Below are 23,263 nucleotides of genomic sequence, written 5' to 3' on the forward strand. Positions count from 1 at the left end.
TTTCTAGTCCTTGTATGAGACTATCACCTGGATCAATTCACCTATAAACTCATTGGCGCTATACACAACACTGCTCTATAGATAAAATCAAACAAAAATATACAAAAGATAAACTCAACAAATTGTTCAATAATTTGTCTGTTGAAATTACTATAAAGATCACATGAGATGCGTTAATGATTCCAGCAATCTTGTGACTTAACCCAAGGGACTTGGACAAAAGTCAAATTGCAAGGTTTGCTAAAAGATGTAAACTTTTCAATTTATTTCAGAGAGTTAAGTAAATATCATAAAATCCGTGATGACACCTGTGATGACATGATCATTCAGAACTATTTATAAAGAATACCTTTTTTCATAAAACTAAAATAAAAAAGTTTCCCATATGGTGCCGATTTAATTAGACACCCTGTATATATCATTTCCATTTCCGTATATTTCTAGTAAAAAAAGGTAAGTTTGCGATACGCATAAAATAAAAAAAAAAGATATAACTATTAGTATTTTTATTTTGAGTATTTTGCAAAGGTAAGGTAGCATCTTTCGGTCTGATTCCACCCCTCTTGAAACCACAGGCGGCCGCAAGAAGTTGAATAGCGACTCCAACCGTTTTTTTAGCGTCTTGTTCAGTTCCTACGTCTGTGTTGAGTTCTACAATATCCATAACATTCAATCGGCCTGTATCATGAACTCTTTCTAATATGTGTATTCCTTCTCTTACTGTCAACCCTCCAGGAACTAAAAAAATTAGATATTTGATAAAATGTGCCTTAGCCCAAGAAGTTATTAAAATGAGTTTTCCATTTTTAACTTGTTTCATAGCAGATTTTATAAAAAGATTGTAAGATTATAAAAAAATAAAGTTTCCTTATTTAACTACAGTAGACTCCCTAACGAGAACTTAAATGGCTGACTAATTACCTCGTTATAAGCCGATCTCGTTCTATCAGACAACAATAATACTGTGCATATATATATATATATGAATATGTAGTTTTCTAAAACATTAACTTCCTATGGTGAAGCCATTCGAGCAATATAACATGCTAAATATTGTTTGAATGGCGTTTTTGAAAAAAAGTTGTTTACTTTTATTGTCAATGATATACGTTAAAACAAAAAATCTGTACTTATATTTTTTTCCAACTACATAATATATAGAGCGTGTTTTCAAGGATAACATAAACTATTGCTTCTGCAATTGGAAGAAGTCTGTCATTTTTGACTGCTTTAAATTGTCCAGTATCATTCTATCTATCATATTTTCTAAAGATGGGAAACAGTTGTATGCTTCTTCAGTTGCGTTTTGTCTTTGGATAAAGTTTCTTACAATGTTTAAAGCACTTTCCACATCTTGTCTATTAGGACCTTCTTGCGTAGATTCACCGCGATTGTCTTCTCCATCTTCGTCACTGACGATAACGCGCTCTGCCGGCGGATTTATTACTTCCGCGATAATTTCACTATCCGTCGGAAGATCACAAACAATGACGTCATCATCAATGGCAATGAATTCAGCAAACTCGTTATCGTTGTTCAGTTGGGTTAGTTCTTGACCGTGCTGTTGTAACCTTAACCACTCTGCTACAGGGTATTCATCTTCTTCGTTTTCTACCTCAGTCTCTGTCCACCCCGCATGACCGAAACATTTTCTGATGGTTTTTTATCTACGAGTGACCATGCTTTGTGGATGAAATTTATGGCATATAATTAAGTAACAGGGGATTCACTACGGTTTTCCACATTATTCAGGATCCGCTTAACTAAAAGTTTTCTGTAGTGAACTTTAAGGGACCTTATGATGCCCTGAGCCATCGGTTGCAGAACAGATGTGCAATTTGGGGGTAAAAAAAGAAGTTGAATGTTTTTTAAACCGTAAACTTTCGGATGGGCTGTACAATTGTCAACAATTAAAGAATCTTTCGATGTCCCACTTCTAAAGTTCTCCACTAAAAATCTCTGCTGTCATCTACGATTTTTTATTAAATTTATATGTGACAGGAAGCTGATTCACACCTCTGAAATATCGTGGTTTTTGAGATTTCCCAATGAAGACTAATTTCCTTTTTTAGGAACCGGACATGTTGGCACACGTGAGTACAGTTACCCTTTCTTTTGATAACTTGCCTTGCCACCTATACAACGTTGAGTCTTATCTGGAGTAAGTTTTAAAAAAATTCCCAGCTCGTCGGCATTGAAAACATTATCGTCACTGTAATTTTGTCTTATTGTAGGCCATGACTTCAACCAGTTGTCGGTGACTTCTTTGGAAACACTCTTCACTTCACCGCAAATGTTTCCACGCATAATTTCGTGCCTGTCCTTAAAACGGCTCATCCAACCACTCGATGCTTTAAAATTCTCATCACCACCTAGCGCCTGCGGAAACTGTGTTGCTTTTTCTTGAAGCAGTGGTCCACTTATTCACAGCCCTGTTTACGGTAAACCATTTGACCATTGCAGTATCGAGTTCTTTATTAGTTGCGGCACGTAGTTTTTTCGATTTACCGGAAAAAGACAAACCTGCTTCAAAAATCTTGTATTTATTTTTGATCATGGTAGATTGACACTTGAAATTCCTCTTTCACGACAAACTTCTGCTTTCTTCTTACCGATCTCAACATCTTTAAGGATGTTAATTTTTTCTTTTAAACTAAATGCTTTTCTTTTAGGAGTCCTAGTGTGTAATCTATGTGACTATGTAATCTACAACACAACTTTCAAGACACGAAAGCACAATCAGGAAACAAACGATAAACATATACGATAAAAACAACTGTGAAATGAAATTCTGGTGTAATTTGTTTCATTTGTCATGTTTTTAAGCCTCTACGTAGTTTATTAGGTGCGAATTGTCAAATCCTACACTGACACTTGAATTATAAATTGTAAATTTCTGACAACACAATATCGGTCGGTAGATTAAACAGAAGAAGGTTATTGCGGACGGCAGTTAAAAAGAGTATTTATTAATAGTCACGGTCTGGCCAAAAACGTAAAAAAACACGTTTTTCGATCTTATTTTCTCTCGTTATAACCAAATTTGCCTCGCTATAGAGAGTTATAGTTCAATAGAGATTTCACGGGACATCTAATGTACCTAGTTATACAAAACATGCAAAATCTCGTAATAACCTTGTTCGTTATAGAGGGAGTATACTGTATTATATAATAAATCTTACTTGTTATAGAGGTGCATGGAGCATCTAGTGGATCAAGCGCGTCAATATCAAAGCTAACGTGTATGGATCTGTTCTGTTCAGGATCTATAGCTTTCAAGGCCATATTTATGACAGTATGTATACCACATTCTTCAATCTCAGCCATACTAAACGCAGCGATGCCAAATTTATCGACAAATACTCTTTCGTAGGGATCCACCGATCGTAGTCCGATATATGCTATATTTCTTACAGATAATGTTGGTTCCTGCCATTCCATGCCAGGTAAAAACGGCCAATAGTCGCACATTTCTCTTGTTACAATAGATACTGGCATACCATGTATATTACCGCTTCCTGATGTTTTGTTCGTGTTAATGTCGCAATGAGCGTCGATGTATATAACACAGATATCTTTCTTCGCTTTCAGATGTCCATCTATAGATCCGATAGCTAAAAAATAAACATTGTAACTATGCTCAAACTGAAAACATTATGAATTAAAGGTAAAAATATCCTAGTATTACTTAATATGTGCCCAAATAACAAATTGAGATGAAAAGTCGTAGAATTATGACAGGCTCAAAAATCAAGTGGAGTAACGAATCAAAAATTCAATACGTTACATTTTGTCCAATTTCCGTTTATTTTATTAAATTTTATAAAAACAATCAGTATATAACTTTAATTTTGGTCAAAAGTTCCCAATAAATTATTTTTGGCCCCACCTATCTGTTGTAACTAACCTGCCGTTGGCTTTTGATTGAAAATATTCAAACAAGCCGCTAAAATGCCGTTAGGGTCTGTTTCTTCTTCTTCTTCCTCTTTATAAGCAATTCTGCTTGTTCATTGGCGGATTAATATCTCTATAAAAGGTTGCCACTCCATCTTTTGGTGACGATTGGTGACTTATCTCTTGCTATTTTGACGACACGGGTCTCCTCCATTCTGCTTGTGGTTATTCCATTCTTCTTTTCTATTTTGTGTCCATTCATTTATACACTGTACGTTACATTTTCTTCTAATGCCTTCACTTCTCTTTCGATCTCTCATCGTATTTCCTGTAATTCTTCTCAGTACTCTTATCTCTGCCGTTTCCAGTAGCCTTTGCGTTGTGGCTGTGTCGGGTCTTGTTTCTTATGCGTATGTCATTATTGGTCTTACACTGGCTTTATAAATTCTTGACTTCATCTGTGTCAATGTGTCTGTTTCGCCATATAGTGTTATAAAGGCATCCTATCCTGCCAGTTTTGCTTTTTGTACTTGATCTCCCACTTCTTTGTCCAGGTCTCCATAGCTAGAAAGTGTGACACCCAGGTATTTTATTTCCATTACTTGTTCAATACTGATGCCATCAATTTCTATTTTACATCTGGTTAGTTCTTTACTGACTACTATTGTTTTAGTTTTCTGAGATGAGATAGTCATATTAAATTCTTTTGCTCTTATGTTAAATCTGTGGACCAGTCTTTGCAGACTATCTTCATCTTGGGCTATCAATATTGCGTCGTCTGCGTAACAGAGTATTTTGATTTCTTTGTTTTCCATTCTGTATCCTCTTCCTTTGTTAACGGTTTTGATGATTTTATCCATCATCAAATTGAAGAGTATGGGGATCAATGAGTCCCCTTGTCTTATTCCGCTGCCTATTTCTATAGGTTCTGTAAGTTGTCCATCTGTTCTGACTTCCATTTTGTTGTTTGATTTGGGTCTGTTTATTCTGTATAATTCCTTTAAAGAATTTTCCAAAAAATATCCCGTTAAGACCATTCAATAATTCTAATGTTTTCGTTCAAATTTGGAAACGGTATTTTGCCCAAGCAAAGTTCTGTTACCAAAGCTTGATTTAGCCCATCTAGAATGATAACTAACGGTACTTTTAGCTATTTAAATAAATATTTTTCTATCAAAAGGCCTACCTTCTATATTCTATTTACTTTTCCGTTTGAAATTAAAATTTAAGGACGTTCGGCGTATGATTCCAGACCCATTTCAGGGTAAGATTAATTTTGTTTGTTTTGTTTTTTACGGCCTCCCCCCTAATTCAGAGGCCATTTTTATCTAATTTTATCCCATTTTTGAGATGACCTTTATCCCATTTTGAATCCAAGTTCCTTCTCACTACCTCAGTAAATTGGTTTCACTCCAGCCACCATCACAAGGAATTTGACTGACAGTTAATCTGATTAACATCTTTATCTAATTTATTGTGGGTACTTTTCCCTCTATTCTTAGCCGATTCAAGTGATAGCGTAGTTTAGTTGCTTTCAAGCGTAGAAAGTTTTTGTTAGATATCATGATTGATATATGATACTTAATGTTAAGTAATAATTTTGTGCAGTCTCTAATTTAAACATGTTTAAATCGGAATAATTTAGAAAAAGAAAAGAACGATAAATGAACATGGATTAAACGGATAGGTAAAGACATGTAAACAAAATTGTGTCCAAACATTTATATTCCTTATAATTTCTTACCTATTGCATGATCGCCTCCTAAATTCAAACACAAACGATCTTCAGCTAAAATCTCTTCTACTTTCTTTGATAATTCTTTGTTACACGACATTACTTCGTCATAGGAGTTCATGTTTGGCACGGTACCTATTTCTTTGAGAAGGCGGTAGTCAAGATTTCCATAATCTTTAATTAATGGTTTATGATCTAAAACAAAGAAAAACCTTTATTGTCTTGTCTTTTCTAATAATTTCTCAATGGCTAGAGTAGCTCAGTAATAGCATATTGTGGCTTAAGGACACACAGAAATTTTAGAGATTCGAATTAAATTCGTTTAACATATATTAGACTTGAATTTAGTTCAGTGGAAAAACGTGATATTAGAAAAATAATTGGTAAACATGAGAATATAAATATTATCATAATATATTAGATATTTACTACTTCATGACCATGTATAAACAACGCAAGTCGCATATTTAAAACGAAAGAGGTAGGTGGATAGACAGAATTCAATTAGTTGGCATCGCTGATACAGTTATAATGTAATAGTGACTCGACCTGGGTCAATTGAACGTGTGTTAAGTTATATAATAAATTAAAAAGTACAATCCTTCTTTCTTTTGGGAAAAGTTCTTCTTCCTTCTTGTATGTAGGCTTGAAAGCCTGTTTCTTCTTCAATATTAGCCTCCTAAATTGTTTAAATTATCGCACCATCTTTTACTTGGTCCGCCAATACTTCTTCATTCATTTGGTGACTTATCTCGTGCTATTCGTACTATCCTATCCGCTGCTATTCTACTAATGTATTCGTTCCACTCCTGTTTTCGTTTTGTCACCCATACATTAATGTCTTCTATATTACATACTCTTCTTATGTTTTCGCTTCTCTCCCTATCCAACAGACTTTTCCCTGATATTCGTCGAAGCATTTTCATCTCTGTTGTTTCTAGTAGTCGTCTCGTTTTAGATATGTCAGATCTTGTCTCCGCCGTGTATGTTAATATAGGTCTAATTGTTGCTTTATATATTCTTGTTTTTGTGTCTTGTCATAGGTGTTTGTTCTTCCAGATTGGGTCCTGCCGCTTTACTTGCTTCTAAGCCTTGTTGTCGTACTTCTTCAATATCTCCGTTACTAGTTATATCTATTCACAGATATCTGAACCTTGCTTCCTGCTTTATTATTAAATATTATTAAATATTAAATATATTATTGGGTATTTAGATGTTGTCATAGATTTCTTTTTTTCTGCTGATATTATCATGGTGTATTTCTTCACTGTTGTATTTAAGATGTGTGGTAATCTTTGGAGCTCGTCTTCTGTATCGGCGATTAATGCGGCATCGTCGGCATGATATATTTCTTTATTCCCCATTCTGTAACCATTCTTTGGAAAAAGTGAGCATCAATTCAATTGGGTTAATGTAGCGGGAGTCCAATACTATAATATTGTAACGAAATAGCAAATCTCCGATGCGTAGTACGTGTCACAATTCTTAGTAGTGAAAGAAGAATTACCTAGAGACGAAAAGACACATCATATGAGATTCAAATTGCCACCATTTGATGGAAAGTCTTCTTGTTCCATATACCTTAGACAATTTGAAGCTACATAGGTATTGCGACAGCCAATTATTGGACAGAACAAGAAAAATCTGTTTCCTTGACTGCTGCTTTCCGAGGTGATGTTGCGGATATCACTAGATCAATTCTTGAGGGTCAAGAAAAATGTTACCAGACCTTGTTCACTCGACTAGACAAACGTTACGGAGATGCCCATCTACAACAAGTCTACAAAATACAAATAAGAAGTAGAATTCAACGAGCAAGTGAGAATTTGCAAGAATTTGAAGCAGATGTTGCTCGTATAGCGCGGTTGGCTTATCCGGAGGTATCAGACAATATTTTGGAAGAAATTGCTGTAGATACCTTCGTCAATGGGTTGAGAGACAATGAACTACAGAAAGCTTTACGACTAGCAAGACCGAAAGTTTTAGATGAAGCGCTCGCCATTGCCTTGGAACACGAAACAGCTAGTCGAGCTTCACGGAGCTATCGAGTACGAACCTCTGAAGAGAGCGACGAAAAACGTCCGGAGGAAATCGTACGAAAAGTAGTTCGTAACACGATGCCGAAGAGACGCGAAACCAGATGTTGAAATGGTGGCGACGTAAATTGCAAGAAAATAATACAACAGTCAGAAAGCTGGAACAGATCGAACACCGGGCTGGAAAAAGTCAATTCAAATGCTGATGCTCAGTCAAGACGGCCATGCAGTGCAAATTCTAATCACTGTCTTAAATTAGAAGAACGACTTTGCCCAGTGAAACGAACCACCGTCATTAATGATCAATGGCAGCCTCAACAGCTACAAGACGCCCAAGCAGATAATCCATGTATAAAAAGAGTATTGGATTGGATACATCGAAGTGAGAGACCTAGTTGGCAAGACATTAGTGCATGTAGTCCAGAAGTCAAGTGTTCTGGAGCCAATGGAATTGCCTAGTGCTAAAAGATGATCTTCTGTATAGAACCTTTGAGAACGATGATGGTACAGAATCTAAGCTTCAGTTGATTGTACCTAAAAGTAAAGTGTCAGAAGTATTGCGTCAGTTGCATGACGGTGCATCAGGTGGACACTTTGGTATTACGAAGACTCTGCAAAAGGTTCGAGAACGGTTCTATTGGGTGAACTGTAAAGATGATGTAAGAAAATTGTGCCGGAAATGTGAACTGTGTGTAACCAGTAATGGTCCACTTGGTAAAAAGAGGGCACCCATGAAACAGTACAATGTTAGTAGCCCTATGGAAAGAGTAGTAATCGACATTGCAGGTCCACTTCCAGAGACAAATGATGGAAATAAATATATCCTAGTAGCCATGGATACCAAATCAAGAAGCTGCTACCGTCGCAGAGGTACTTGTTAAAAAATTCTTTAGCCGATTTGGTGTTCCCTTGGATCCCCAAGGTTCCCTTAAATTGATTGGTGTCAATAAGACCAGAACGACACCCCTGCATCCTCAATCAGATGGAATGGTCGAGAGGATGAACCGAACGATGGGTAAACACCTGTCCAAAGTTGTATCAGAGCATCAAAGAGATTGGGACCAGTACATTTATTTATTCCTAATGGCCTACCGCTCGGTCGTGAATCAAATTATGATCAAATTAAATTATACCGCTCATGAACTTGCCCGACAACACATCCAGTTAGAAAAGTAGTAGATACAGGCAAAATATCAACAAAAATAGCCAAACACATAAAAAAGAAATGAATAACACCAGCTTTCAGAACAAATAAAAACCTAGGCAAATATATTAAAAACAAGTGCCAAAATAAAAAACACTTACACAGTGGTGTGTACAAACTTAAATGTGGCGACTGCCCAAAAACTTACATCGGTCAAACTGGTAGAAATTTTAATAAACGAATAGCAGAATATAAAAGGGCTTTCAATAATAGAAAAACAGATTCTACATACGCACTTCACCTTCTTAGATCATAATCATTCTTTTAATGACGAATTTAAAATTCTTCACATTCAAAATAAAGGCCTTAAACTATCTTTCTTAGAATCTATAGAAATCAACAAATTAAAAAACACAGATATAATTCTGAATGACCAACTTGAGACAAACAGTTCTCCCAGTGGCGGCTTTTGGGGGTAGGCAGGATAGGCCGGGCCTACCCAATAATTTTAAGAGCTTTAAAATTGAAAAACATATATTCAAAAATTATGTTAATGCATGTAAATAACTTTTAAATGTACTAAATCACTTAATACATTAGCGTCCGTTAAAACAACTATGTTATTATATTACCACAGAAAGCATCGAATCGTATTCAGGCATTTTAAATATCATTAATAGGCCCGACCGGAAGTGGCCGACTCAGCTCACATAAGATCCCCGTACAAAAAGCGTTTGAAGTAAGCAGCTTGCCGGACAACGATTTATATTGTCGTGTTTATGTTTGCTGTTTAGGCACCAGACGATCGGGCCTAAGCTGATCATCGTTGTCACTTGTAACGTAATTATCGAATTGTAATATAAATTTTCTTTTAAATTATGATAAAAAAATATGTAACATATTCTATAATTGTAACATATTTTTAAACAAACAACACAATTGCAAACAAGTGCACGGTTGCCAAATAAATTTAAAAAAAATCGTAAAATTAAAAAAAAAAAAAAAAGATTCCCACTCTCACAAAAAAAAAATATGTATTACACACACTGGCGGCTACAGAATTTTTTTTGGGGAGGTCATGGATTTTGAGGGTGATTAGTTGATTACTTTTCTCTGATGCAAGGTCACTTTTAGTCTTACCACCAATAGGATAAGTGGGTTTTCAAATAGTTTTAGGGGAGGGGGGTCATGACCCCGTAACCCCTCCCTCTGGATCCGCCACTGATTACACATAGCTATATGTAATTTGCTGGCTTGGCCTACCCAAAATTTTACCACACCAGCCGCCACTGAGTTCTCCCCTTATCAACCTATTTCATTAGAGACTATAAAGTGTAAACGCATGCCAAAAATAGATCACTTGAGAAAGGCAATCAGCCGAAACAGCTATAGTGACAAGAGTTTAAAATAAATTTTGTGGAAGTTTTGAAAACAAAGCTTTCAGTGTTTTATTGTTACATAAAATGAATTTCCATCAAGTAACGGTCGAATCCATCAATTATATTTATATAAATTAGAACCGCTCGTTTTATTTAAAAACTGTACAATATCTAGAGGTTTTATATTATACGAATTCTCTTCTACGTCTTCTATATTAGAATCCTCCTAATTTAATTATTTTCTGTTTTGTAGCGTTACAAATCATTGATTGATAAATTAGTAAACTTGTTATATACAAATTAAATTGTTTAAAAACTATTCAATAAATTATTAAGACATTTTTTTATTACATATTACTTCATTACAAAGGCCTTCTTTGGACGCAAAATTTAAAGTTTAATAATTTTTACAAAAGTTTTTAACAGTGTATTCCATTTTAAAAATGTTCCCCCTTTTTTACGTTTACTAATAAATATTAAAAAACTTTTACCACAGCTCATTTTAAATGATATTCAATACACTAACCAATTTATTTTTCAGTTTTTTGATAAAATATAATGGCTTTAACTTATAGACGAACATTTTTAAAATCGGCCAGCTTTATTCACTAAAATTGTTAATAAATAAAAATATATGAAAAAAATTTCGATTAATTTGCATAACTATTGTTATTCTATTCATATCAAACCTAAAATGATTGGATAGGAGTTACAGTGGCTGTCAAAAAAACACTACATTTTTGCTCATTTTCCTGGACTATAATGCCTCTGGACAATACCAATTTTTGGTTTTATCGTAGGATATCGTCAAAACAATATTTTGCATAATGTTTATTAAACCAAGTGCAAATCAAGGGTTTTAGAAGTATATTGTTGTGAATTTATTAATTTTTATGTCTTTAATTTATAATGTTTTTATCAAAAGGTTCTTATCTAAATTTATTAAAAAGCACAGTAACTGATATTAATTTATTTATCACTAAAAATACACATAATTTATATAGGCGAGCGTAACAGTAAATATCGCGGCCGCGGATCTTCTTTATTAACTGTCCTCTTCAATCAAAGTTCGGTTATTTTATAAGCAATCCTGATATTCGAGAACAGCATCGAAAGATCGAGAAGCTTAGCCGGGCTCATTCACCATAATTTTGGTTCTAGACATCCACCGAAATTTCTACAACAAAACAGAATTATTAGTGAATAAAAACATGTTTACAGGTTAAAACTATGACTCATATTTTTACGTAACATTGCCCCCCTCTCAAAAGATGGTTCCTCCTGGAACCTTGTCGGGACTAGAACTGGAACGGTATGCTGGTATCGGCAACTGGACCCTCTTTTACAACTTCCAGTTGTATAAAAATGGCAAGGGACGGTTTTCTCTCCGCACCAGTAACTATGTGGATTGCAACAGACTAACACCTGGACTTCGGTGTCTTTAAAGATCTCCTCCACCATATTTCGGATAACCCTCCAATCTAATTGGCGGCACTCCAACTTTGGCATGGCTAACTTTTGCACGTCGGACTCTAGTACGTGCCCTCTCAATTGAAGTAAGGCTTCCCATACATCTCGGTAGGTAGGTTGGTCACGGGCAGTGTCTTTTGTTACCAGGTAGAAAAGGTAACGTGATGCATCTTGGAGTTTCAAGGTTTTACCGGGAGCTGGCACTTGGCATTGAAGTTCTGCAACTCGACCAAACTTCCTTCGAAAGACGGATGCCAACCCTGGTGCGTCTTTGATACTGGCCGGGATGGTAAGGGCCAGCGAGTAGTCATCGGGGAGCGCGAGTAGATCTTGTTTTTCTTCAGTGGTAACACCATGTCTCGCTTTACCGGTACCTCCATAGGCACCCATGAATTCCTCAAACGTGAGGTCAGACACATCGTGAACTTGGTTTACTTCCACTTCTTCATCTACGTCGTGGTCACCTTCGAAAGACGCCAACCGGTTATGGTGTACTATCATCGGCTTTCCCCTCGGAATCTTGCTTATTCGGTAGATGACATCGTTGATCTTCTCCATGATGAGGTATGGACCTTCCCAAAACTGCTGCAATTTGGGAGAACAACCTTTTCGCTTCTTGGGATTATACAGCCAGACTTTGTCGTTCTTCTTAAAGCAACCCTTTTCGGCTTGTGTATCGTACCGTTTCTTCATTCGGTCGCTAGCGATCTGAAGGTGGGAACGGACCAACTCATGTACATCGTCCATTCTTCTTCGTAATTTGATCACATAATCTTCACCTGCTACATCTTCTCCAGGTCGACACCCAAACTCTAGATCACAAGGTAGTCGCATTTCGCGTCCGAATAGGACTTTGGCTGGTGTCTGGCCTGTTGATTCGTTAACAGCAGATCTGTAGGCCATTGTGAAGAACGGAAGGTATTGGTCCCAGTCTCGCTGATGATCGGACACCATCTTTGTCAAATACTTGCCAACTGTCCTATTCATTCGTTCTACCATACCATCCGATTGCGGATGATACGCGGTAGTTCTTGTTTTCTTCATGCCTAGTCTATCACATATTCCTTGGAATAGATCACTTTCGAAGTTCCTGCCTTGGTCACTATGGATCTCCAAAGGCACTCCAAATCGGCTGATATATTCTTGGATCAACTTATCTGCAACGGTGGCGGCCTTCTGGTCTGGAAGTGCGTAAATCTCGACCCACTTAGTGAAGTAATCCATTACTACCAACATGTACTTGCCCCCATTTTCACTTTCTGGAAATGGCCCTGCAATGTCCAAAGCTATTCTTTCAAACGGGCTTCCAACATTATATTGTCTCATAGGAGCTCTCCTTTTCCGGTGAGGCCCGTTACTCGTAGCACAAATAGTACATTTCTTACACCAGTCTTTTACGTCGTCGGAACTGTTCATCCAATAAAACCGTTCCCGAATTCGCTGAAGGGTTTTCCTTACACCAAAATGCCCTCCCGATGGACTGTCGTGTAACTGACGAAGTACTTCGGCTATTCTGCTCTTTGGGATCACCAACTGTCTTCTTTTCTCTGAACCGTCATCATTTTCCAGGACTCGTTTGAGCAAGCCATCTTCGATGATAAATGAGTCCCACTGGGCCCAATACGTCTTAACTACTGAGCATAGGTTTGATATTTCCTGCCAAGGTGGTCGACGGTTTTCCTCTTTCCATTTTCGGATTTTCTGTATAACTGGATCTCTCTCTTGTTCTTCCCTTATCTTAGTAGGCGTCCAGTCGTCGTTGACAATCGTCGTTATTAGCACTGCTGCTTCCTTGGATTCCGTTTTGTTGCAGTGGGAACACTCTGCTGGGCATGGCCTTCTGGAAAGAGAATCAGCGTTTCTGTGGCTAACTCCGGCTCGGTGCTCAATCTTAAAATCGTATTCTTGGAGTCGTTCGATCCACCTGGCTATCTGACCCTCTGGATTCTTAAACTGCATCAACCACTTAAGGGCGGCATGGTCGGTTCGGATTAGAAACTTTCTGCCATAGAGGTATTGATAGAAGTGCTCTACTGATTTAACTACTGCTAGAAGTTCTCTTCTCGTGACGCAATAATTCCGCTCAGGTTTTGAAAGAACTTTACTAAAATATCCGAGGACTCGTTCCTGTCCTCCTTGAATCTGAGACAGCACTCCTCCAATTCCCACATTACTTGCATCTGTATCTAAGATGAACTCTCCTTCTGGCAGTGGATACCCTAAAATTGGTGCTGTTATTAAATGCTTTTTCAAGGTCTCAAAGGCATTTTGGCAGTCTGTATCCCAGCGGTAATCTCTTGCTTCCTCCGTAAGTCGCGTTAATGGCTTAGCGATATCTGCAAACTTCTTAATAAACCTCCGGTAGTAAGTACATAGTCCAAGAAAACTTCTCACTTGATGTTTGTCAGTTGGTTTTGGCCATTCCTTAATGGAATCGATTTTCCCCTTATCCACGGCCACTCCTTCTTTACTGACTATATGACCCAGATAATTGACTTTACCTTGAAATAGCTGGCACTTCTTGGGGTTTAGCATCAATTGGGCAGCTTTAAGTCGATTAAAAACGTTTTCTAAATTCCTCAAATGATCTTCGAATGTCTCCCCCAAGACGATTATGTCATCTAAATAAACCAGGCATGTTTTCCAAGATAACCCTCTCAACACATTTTCCATAAGCCTCTCAAATGTCGCAGGAGCATTACAGAGTCCAAATGGCATAACGTTGAATTGCCACAATCCAGATCCTGTGGTGAAGGCTGTCTTTTCTTTATCTACTGGGTCCATTTCTACCTGCCAGTATCCAGACTTCAAATCCAAAGTAGAAAACAATTTACTTCCAGCCAATGTGTCCAATGTGTCATCGATCCGAGGCAGAGGATAACTTTTTTTCTTGGTAACGTTGTTCAGCAAACGGTAATCCACACAGAACCTCGTCGTTCCGTCTTTCTTCTTAACCAGGACCACCGGAGAGACCCATGGGCTCGTAGAAGGTTCTATCACCCCGTCTTTCTTCATTTCCTGAACAATCGTTTCAGCTTCCTCTCTTTTCGCCTGTGGTAATCGTCGAGCTGTTTGACGAATTGGCTTAGCATTACCAGTATCAATTTTATGCTTAACAACCGTAGTTCTTCCCGTCTTTCCTCCTTTCGGTACGAAAATATCACGATACTGCCGAAGAAATTCCCTTAATTTCCTTTTCTCCATCTGATTTAGAGACTGTCCTGCAACTGCAACCATTTGGTCGAATTTGTCGTTGGAATTATCAGATGTTGTCGCCTGACGGATTATGGATGTCACAGGTACACAAGTTCCTACTTTTGTCTCTTTCTTTATGGTCACTGGGTAGTCGTTGACATTGATAAGTCTCACAGGAATTTCTTTAGCCGAAGTCACCAATTCCTTTCCAATTATGATTCCACGGCCAACCTCATCGTCGTGGTTCCAAGGCTCCATCATAACAGGTCTCCCTTCGTCTACAATTCCCTGTAGTCGCGCTACTATGATCGTTTCGCTTCTCGCAGGCACGACTGTATCTTCTGTAATGGCTGCTTGCACAGTGTTGTCATTATGTGGATGGAGAAATACCTCCTCGTTGCCAACTTTGATTACCTTATTCTTAAAATCCAATTGGAATCCATGCATATTCATTACGTCCATTCCTAATATAACATCCTCTTCGATGTCAGCAACTATAACAGTATGGACAAACTTTTCTGCCCCAATTCCCAATTGTACCTGGATTTCTCCATGAATGTTGGCATTTTCACCTGTAGCGGTCCCAAGTCGTAACCTCGTTGGTAACAGTTTCTTTCGGCTGTTTATAACTGTCGGGCGTATAATGGTTCTGGTCGCTCCGGTATCCACCAACAACGTATGCTTTTTACCATTTATGTCTCCATCTACATATACACTATCTTCACGACATTTCAAAGAAGCTATTAGTATAAGAGGGTCTTTGGAAGAGTTCCGGGTCGAAGCTGCCCCCCTAAGGTTGACTCGTTCTGGTTTTCCTGATGGTGAGTTTCTTGATTTTATGGTCTTCTTTTTCTTGCATGTCATGCTTTTCATCAAATTAAAGAGCTGGTCAAGTTTATCTTCGTCTCCTTCCTCTTTTACAGTCCTAACTTTACTGTACCCGCCAGAGGCCTGCGTAGCTGACTCGTATTCGAGGGCGGCGGATAAGACATCAACCAGCGTTTTGTGACGAGCTAATCGCAGTGTTCTCTGCATTTCATGATCACGAAGACCATCAATAAACGTTTGAACGGCCAATTTTTCCATCATGTCTTCGGGAGCTGTTGGATAAGCATATCGTACTAATCTGGCAATATCTACCTCATATTCTTGAAGAGCCTCATCTTTCTTCTGTCTACGATTTTTAAGCTGTGACTGATATACATGCTCCAAATGTTCGCTCCAAATCTTCTTCAGTTGTTCGAAATCATCGGTCTCCTCTACGGCTATGGTCTGAAGCACATCTAAGGCATCTCCTCGAAGAGCGATAGTCAGATTTACAGCCTTTTCTTTTTCAGACCATCCATTTGCTCTTGCGGCTGATTCGAACTGTTTCATGTAGTTGTTCCATGATGATTTTCCGTCGAAAGTTGGGACTTTCACATGGACAGAACCTCCACTTCCTTCAAATTTCGGTCGTGTTTCCAACTTACATTTCGTCTCGTCTTCTTTTGTCTCCACTGTAATTGGATTGTTTCCTCTCTCTGCTGTCCCGGTTTCCTCCATCTTCTTTTCCATCTCTTTCCATATCTTTTCTTCGAAGGCCAACATATCGGCAGCAACTTGGTTTTTTAACGAAGATATTCTATCGTCCAGGGCAGACATCTCAGAAGTGACTTTAGAGATTTCCGAAGAGATGTTAGCAGAGACTTTGCTTTCCAGCGAAGAAATCTCGTTAGAGACTTTGTCTTCCAAAGAAGCGATGTCGCCGGAAACTTTGTTCTCTAATGATGCGATGTCACCAGAAACTTTCGAAATATCGCCAGAAACTTTGTTCTCTAATGATGCGATGTCACCAGAAACTTTGGCTACATCAGAAGAAACTTTCGAAATCGACGAGAGGACAGCATCTTCAAAGATATAAGTCTCTGGATCTAGACCTTCTTCTAGCAAAGCGTTCTTTAGTCGTTGGACTAACTCAGCCTTTTTTCCGGTAGAAGCTAATTCTCTGTCTTCAAGATGTCTTCTTAAATTAGTCACTGTCAGCTCATAAATCGTCGTCATTTTCACAATTTATTTTATATTCAAATTTATCTTAAGTATCCCACTTCTGACACCACTGTTGTGAATTTATTAATTGTTATGTCTTTAATTTATAATGTCTTTATCAAAAGGTTCTTATCTAAATTTATTAAAAAGCACAGTAACTGATATTAATTTATTTATCACTAAAAATACACATAATTTATATAGGCGAGCGTAACAGTAAATATCGCAGCCGCGGATCTTCTTTATTAACTGTCCTCTTCAATCAAAGTTCGGTTATTTTATAAGCAATCCTGATATTCGAGAACAGCATCGAAAGATCGAGAAGCTTAGCCGGGCTCATTCACCATAATTTTGGTTCTAGACATCCACCGAAATTTCTACAACAAAACAGAATTATTAGTGAATAAAAACATGTTTACAGGTTAAAACTATGACTCATATTTTTACGTAACAATATTATGGTATAAGGGTTGTAGGGTACGGCACAGGGATAAGATTATTTCCGTGTTTCTTCGTATCTGGTACTTTAACTACACTGTAAATACAACTAGTAGCAACTGTAAGTTGAAATAAATAAAATGCACATCACTGTGAGCGGTATAATTACCGAAAAGAACAATAACTTCTTAAAAATAGGTTACAACACACATTCTGTCCATAGCTTGCAATCTAATGGCTGAATATCAATTAACAGCATCCGGTCACATGATCCTACGTCATCGGGTGGCAGTGACGCCGAATATTAATTGTGATACATCGTCCCGCCTTTGGATCAGACGTAGAGTATATCTGATACAAAACAAAATAACTTACTATTGGCGAGGGCTTAGAATAGGCCTCGAGCATCATACATGGACGTTTGGAACGTCTGGATCTCTGAATGGAACAATCACTCTTTGTAGGCAGAGAGGTACTTCTGGGGTCGCTGGATGTGGTCGAAGGTACACCAGAACTTGTAGATTGTTGCGTTGACTTTGTATGTCCTTTAGGGATAGAGCATTTGGTTTTATCTGCGTCATCTTTCTGCAACGTGGTTGAAGGTCGATCTCTATTACGCAACTCACGAAGAGGTGTTACAGTCGAATTAGAATCATCTTCCACAAAAGGATGAAGTGAGACACATGGTATTTTCCAATCGATACATCAGGGGGGGTGAGGGCTGCTAACTCATACGAAGTAGGAAAAAATTGGTTAAGGTATGGGCTATCGCGACGCTGCGCAAATTTAGAAGACAGTCCTGCATCACTTTTGATAAGGATGTGAATCTTTACTAAGAGTTGCTGTTCTTTATTAAACACAACAGTTTCGCGAAAATGCTTATCGACATAGAATTTGGAAGCATTTGGACGTAACTCGCGCACTTAATAGCTCCTAGTATATGCTCCCGCCCATAGACATATAATACAAATATACTGACTGTTACCATGCAGTCGCGCTCCCCCAGTGCGACAGGGAAAACTGACGCAAAGCACTCCCTGCATCTGTTTCTAATGGTCCGGGTTTATCGACCACGTGACCTTCTCATTGATTATTTAGGTCACGTGGCAAATTAGAATTGATGCAGGGACGGCTTTGCGTCAGTTTTCTCTGTCGCACTGGGGGAACGGGCATGTATTGCAGCTGTATATTTCTATTAATGTCTAAACTCCCGCCAAAAAATACCATTGTTGAGCAAAGTGCCGCTTCGTTGTCTGTTAATATGTACATTTTTAGAAACAGGTAATTTAGAATTCACACAGATATGTACCTGTTTTCAAGTGAATCATGGCATTGTTAAATTTGAAGAGAAAAGATCTTACTTTAACAGAAAAAGTTAATGTAATTGAATACGCGAAACAATGCTAGAAAGTTTGGAATTTCACAAGCTCAGGTGAGAAAACTTTTAACAAATCAAAAGAGTTTCATCAACGATTGGCAAGCTAATTCAAAATTAACCCAAAAACGCAGTGTGAAAGATTCGGACGTCAAAGAGGCATTAGTCGAGTGGTTTACTGAGAAGAGGGTCCGAAATGTTCCTATCATCGGTCCAGTTTTAAAAGAAAAAGCTGAAGAAATAGGTAGTCGAAAATTTGGGTAATGCGAACTTCAAAACGACATATGGATGGTTCTGCAGATACAAAAATCGTTCACAAGTTTCCTTCAAAAAATTGTTGGAGAAGCAAAATATGCCTATGTATCTGACGCAAATATATGGATAACGGATTTTATTAATTAAAATTTTTTGTACTTTTTTTTATTATTTTTTGTTTATATTTTGTTTATTAAAAAATTTTAGGCAGATTGTAAAGGGGTAATGTTAATGTTTCTCGTATTTTTGTAAACAATTTCACCTCTGTAAGTACATATTTGTGTAATTTTATTGTAAATACGTATATAGTGACGCGATAGTATAAAGTGACGAGTAAATATAATTGTTTTAATTACAGACCTACAGAACCTGATATATCAAAAACATTATGTATCTAAACTTGCCCGAACATCGTTTGCATAATCAATGTATTATTGTCTATGGTTACGGGTAGTTCATCTAATCACGCTTCCCAAAATTCTACTAAAAATAAAATTTGACAAGGTCATGACAGTTTAAGATAAAAAATTGTTGTGTTTACAAAAAAAGATTATTAAAACTTACAAAATTCGGATAATTGTTCAACTAACCCTCCGTTTCTTATCGCGTCCGGTCCATTGGTAACGCCTTTTTTAGGCTGCCCTTTACCAAAAGGGACACCCAAAATACCAATTTTTTTCGTAGAGTATTGCCGCTTTGCGAAAACACATTCCGTGATAAGTTTCTTCAACATGTCTAACTAAACTATGTTATCGTTAAAGAAGATTCACTATTAATCCAATAGTAGTTCAAAAGGTTATCTGTGGAACAATGCAATAACACTGTTTAAAAAAAAAACAAGATTTGTAGGTTTCACAATATATTAGTTAATCTTATCGATTCGTTACGTATATTACTATTAAATGTTCAAATGACAGATATTAAGAAGTTGTAAAAACATATCTAACATTAAAGCATAATTCTCGTCTTTTAACTATTTTACAATTTACAACCACCCTTTTACCGTTAACAAAAAGTAATTGTAGATTGGTAGCATACTCTAGTCGTCAGAGACGAAAATGCCAACGAACCTGTAAAAATCATACGAACAAGTTGAATTTTGTTGAGAATGTCAATTTTGAGACCCCAAAAAAGATGCAAAAAAGTTTGCCACTCCTATTCTCTAGCCTCCCTCTAAAACCAACCTTCGTAGGGGGGAAAACGGATATCATCGATTAACTAAAAATCTGTATGTTGTGGAAAAAATGTTTCAAACAAGCAATGTACCTGAGAGAATTTTAAACAAAAATGTTTATTACCACATTTCTGTAGAAGAGAAAGCCATGATTTGACTATCTCACTTTTTCATTACCTTCTTCTGTACACTTAATTTTTTAAAAATTATATATTTGTATAATCTTTAACAACTTGTCTACGAAGTTTTTTATACTATGTCGCATTTCTGAATTATTGAGGAGTCATTTTCAATAAACACAGTTATATTATATATTGGTAACAAGTACTAAAAATGTTACATTAACTACGATTACTAACCTACAGAAAGACGTACCAGATAAAACAAATATTAAACAGGTTAACGAAATATTGGTGGACGCCGTAAAGAAGACACAGAAGAAACAAGCCAAGGGAAACATGAAAAACTCACAGAAGGCACAAGAAACCTAATGCAAAAAGAAGGGAAATTAAAGATACGCCCACAAAGGACATTGCAGAGCTTAGGAATTTAAAGAAAACCATTTCAAAAGCCGTTAGGAAAAACGTAAGTAACTTTAACACTAAAGAAACAGCTACATCGAAGAGTACTACAGAACATTATATAGTCGAGATGCTCACATTCCAGAGGTAGAAATCCCAGCAACAAGAAATCAAGGATCAGAGAACTTTCAGATATAACCCAAGATACAAGAGGCCATTGATATTAATATTTGTAGACTTTGACAAAGCATTTGACTCAGACCAACATAGCTCAATATTGAGAGCTCTTACAAAGTGCAGCATTGATCATAGGTACAAAACTCTTCTTCGAAATATATATAATAGTGCAACAGCTGTAGTGGGAATGTACTATGACACCACATTCCCTTTGGATAAGAGTATTAGGCAAGGAGCCACCATCTCTCTTAAACTATTCTCTGCTTTATTATCAGAATCAGAATATATCAGAATGCCATGAGAAACAATAATTGGGAAAATATTGGAGTTAACATAAATAGGGAGTTTCTGAACAACTTGCATAAGGATTGCAGACGACATAGTCTTATTGCAGACCGGGTAGATCATGCCTGTTAACTTCTTCAAGACCTTTAGAGTTCTTGTACAAGAGTGGGCCTTAAAATTAATCTGGGTATCTGGGCCACGAGATTAAATTAGGAAGAGACAATCAAACAACAGAGTTAAACAGGAGAATAGGACTAACACGGGCAGCTTACGGAAAACTAAGAGGAGGTCTTTAGATAGATATTCCCATGTGCTTGAAAATAATTGATCAATGTGTACTTCCTGTTGTAATGTATAGAGCAGAAACAGTGACCCTCGTCAGAAAAGTATCAATAAGATACAAGTGGCACAGAAAGCAATGGACAGGTTAATGTTGAATATATCTCAAAGAGACAGAGCTTCAAATTAAATAGAGAAAAACTGGTATTACGGACGCAGTTAAAAGAATTACAACGAAACTGGGCAGGACATGTTGCCAGAGTCAGAGATGGAATATGGACCAAGAAAATTTTAGAATGGGGACCTAGACACGATGCTTATCGTAATCGAGGACGTCCTCCAACAAGGTGGTTAGACGACATCAAGCGTATGCCAGCGCATGGACACAAAACGGCTAATGATGATATTATATATTAAAAATGAAGGACTCAGCAAAATAGTAAAAATACCTCAATTACTGAAGACAAAGAAAATTTGTCTATACCTACAAAAACATTTTAAAATTTTGCTATGGTCTCTCCTGCTCCAGAGACTTTTTCTAGCCAGTCAAAACAAAAATCTAAAGTGACAAAAAAGACGCACTCACAAATATTGACTTCAACGCCTATGAAGACTGAATTGGAAAATCTGGTACTAAAAATATAAATCCTCCGAAAAAACACACAAAAACTACAATAAGTAAAAGCATCAAGTTATCCCACAAAAGAAAAGTTTTTGTTGACTCTTCAGATTCAGATGAAGAAGTGGAACCAGTTTGTGACGATGAAGATTATGTTAAAGAATTTATGGAAGGGGTAGCACACAAAAATAATGAGATCTGTCTTATATGTCGAGAATTCGGCAAAAATAATGAATTTGGTTCCATTGTGTTAACTGTGGCAAATGGGCACATACACTGTGTGGTGGTGCTGATCGGGTTGAAAACTATATTTGTGGATTTTCTTAATTTACACGTTTTTATACACTTTTTGTGATTTATTTTTGTATATGATATCTGGTCACCACGGTACGGTAATACCTGCAACTTTCGTGTAATACCGTACTTGTAGTACCTATTTTACGTAAAGTGTAAAAAAATAGTATGAATGTTGCAAATACATAGTTTATATTGTTATAAATTTTGATAGTACATTTATTGGATATTGCTTAACACATGAAGCATCTTCTGTACATATACTTTTTTTGAAAACAAAAAATAAATTGCTGCTTAGGTGTACGGCAATTGTCTCCTTTCCTCTATAGAGATAAATGAACTTACCCATTTTCCCAAACTAGCAGTATGACACCTGTCTCAGAAGAAAACAAAGATTCGCTCAACAACTGAAGAAACTTCATGAGAAAATTGAGAAGAGATTTCTAAATCTTAAGGAAATTAAACCGTCGCTTAACATTTTTTCCATGCCTTTTAATACCAACGTCGATGAAAAGTTGGAGCAACTTTTTCTTAATGCAGCAAATCGGAATTTGATAAGGCCATATTTAGGATACAATACCCAAATATAGTTGCTCACGCCCAAAAAATAATGGCTATATTTGCTGTTATTTGTGCGAACAAACATTTTCAATAATGAAACTAAGAAAAAATTGTATTCGTAATGGGCTGTCCATGTGACCATGATGACCACTTTTTTCATTACTAAACATTTTAGCCTCACAAATACAGCCGAATTATGACGAAATCATGCAAAACAAAAACATTTTCACATATCACATATGTATCCCCAGAAGTCTAGTTCTGCTCTACCTTCTACTACACAGCTGACATAAAATTTTAATTTAGTTGCCTACGATTGCCATTGTATTTCAATCGTTTATTTTGTAATATTGCACAATAAAAGTGTATACAAAAAATCAATATTTTTATTTCAGCAAACATCA

General features: G+C 37.0%; 1 protein-coding gene across 1 annotated transcript; it reads right to left on the reverse strand.

Annotated features, from left to right (window-relative positions):
- Positions 1–403: 403 nt before the first annotated feature.
- arg (arginase) lies at positions 404–19,712 on the reverse strand. Its single transcript, XM_072537288.1, has 4 exons — positions 19,514–19,712; positions 5,639–5,824; positions 3,183–3,614; positions 404–738 (listed from the first exon to the last, which is right to left on the reverse strand). Exons 1-4 carry the CDS (start codon positions 19,680–19,682, stop codon positions 419–421), a joined length of 1,107 nt encoding a protein of 368 aa, XP_072393389.1. The 5' UTR covers positions 19,683–19,712; the 3' UTR covers positions 404–418.
- Between the last annotated feature and the right edge of the window lie 3,551 nt (positions 19,713–23,263).

The sequence above is a fragment of the Diabrotica undecimpunctata genome, chromosome 7 (assembly GCF_040954645.1).
Source record: "Diabrotica undecimpunctata isolate CICGRU chromosome 7, icDiaUnde3, whole genome shotgun sequence".
Classification (NCBI taxonomy): domain Eukaryota; kingdom Metazoa; phylum Arthropoda; class Insecta; order Coleoptera; family Chrysomelidae; genus Diabrotica; species Diabrotica undecimpunctata.

Excerpts from the sequence above, each read along its gene's own strand:
- arg (XM_072537288.1), bottom strand. The coding sequence starts at position 19,682 with ATGTTGAAGAAACTTATCACGGAATGTGTTTTCGCAAAGCGGCAATAC. Across the intron at positions 3,615-5,638 it reads AGGAGGCGATCATGCAATAG|CTATCGGATCTATAGATGGA; the intron begins GTAAGAAATTAT and ends TTTATTTTTTAG. Across the intron at positions 739-3,182 it reads TCCATGCACCTCTATAACAA|TTCCTGGAGGGTTGACAGTA; the intron begins GTAAGATTTATT and ends TAATTTTTTTAG.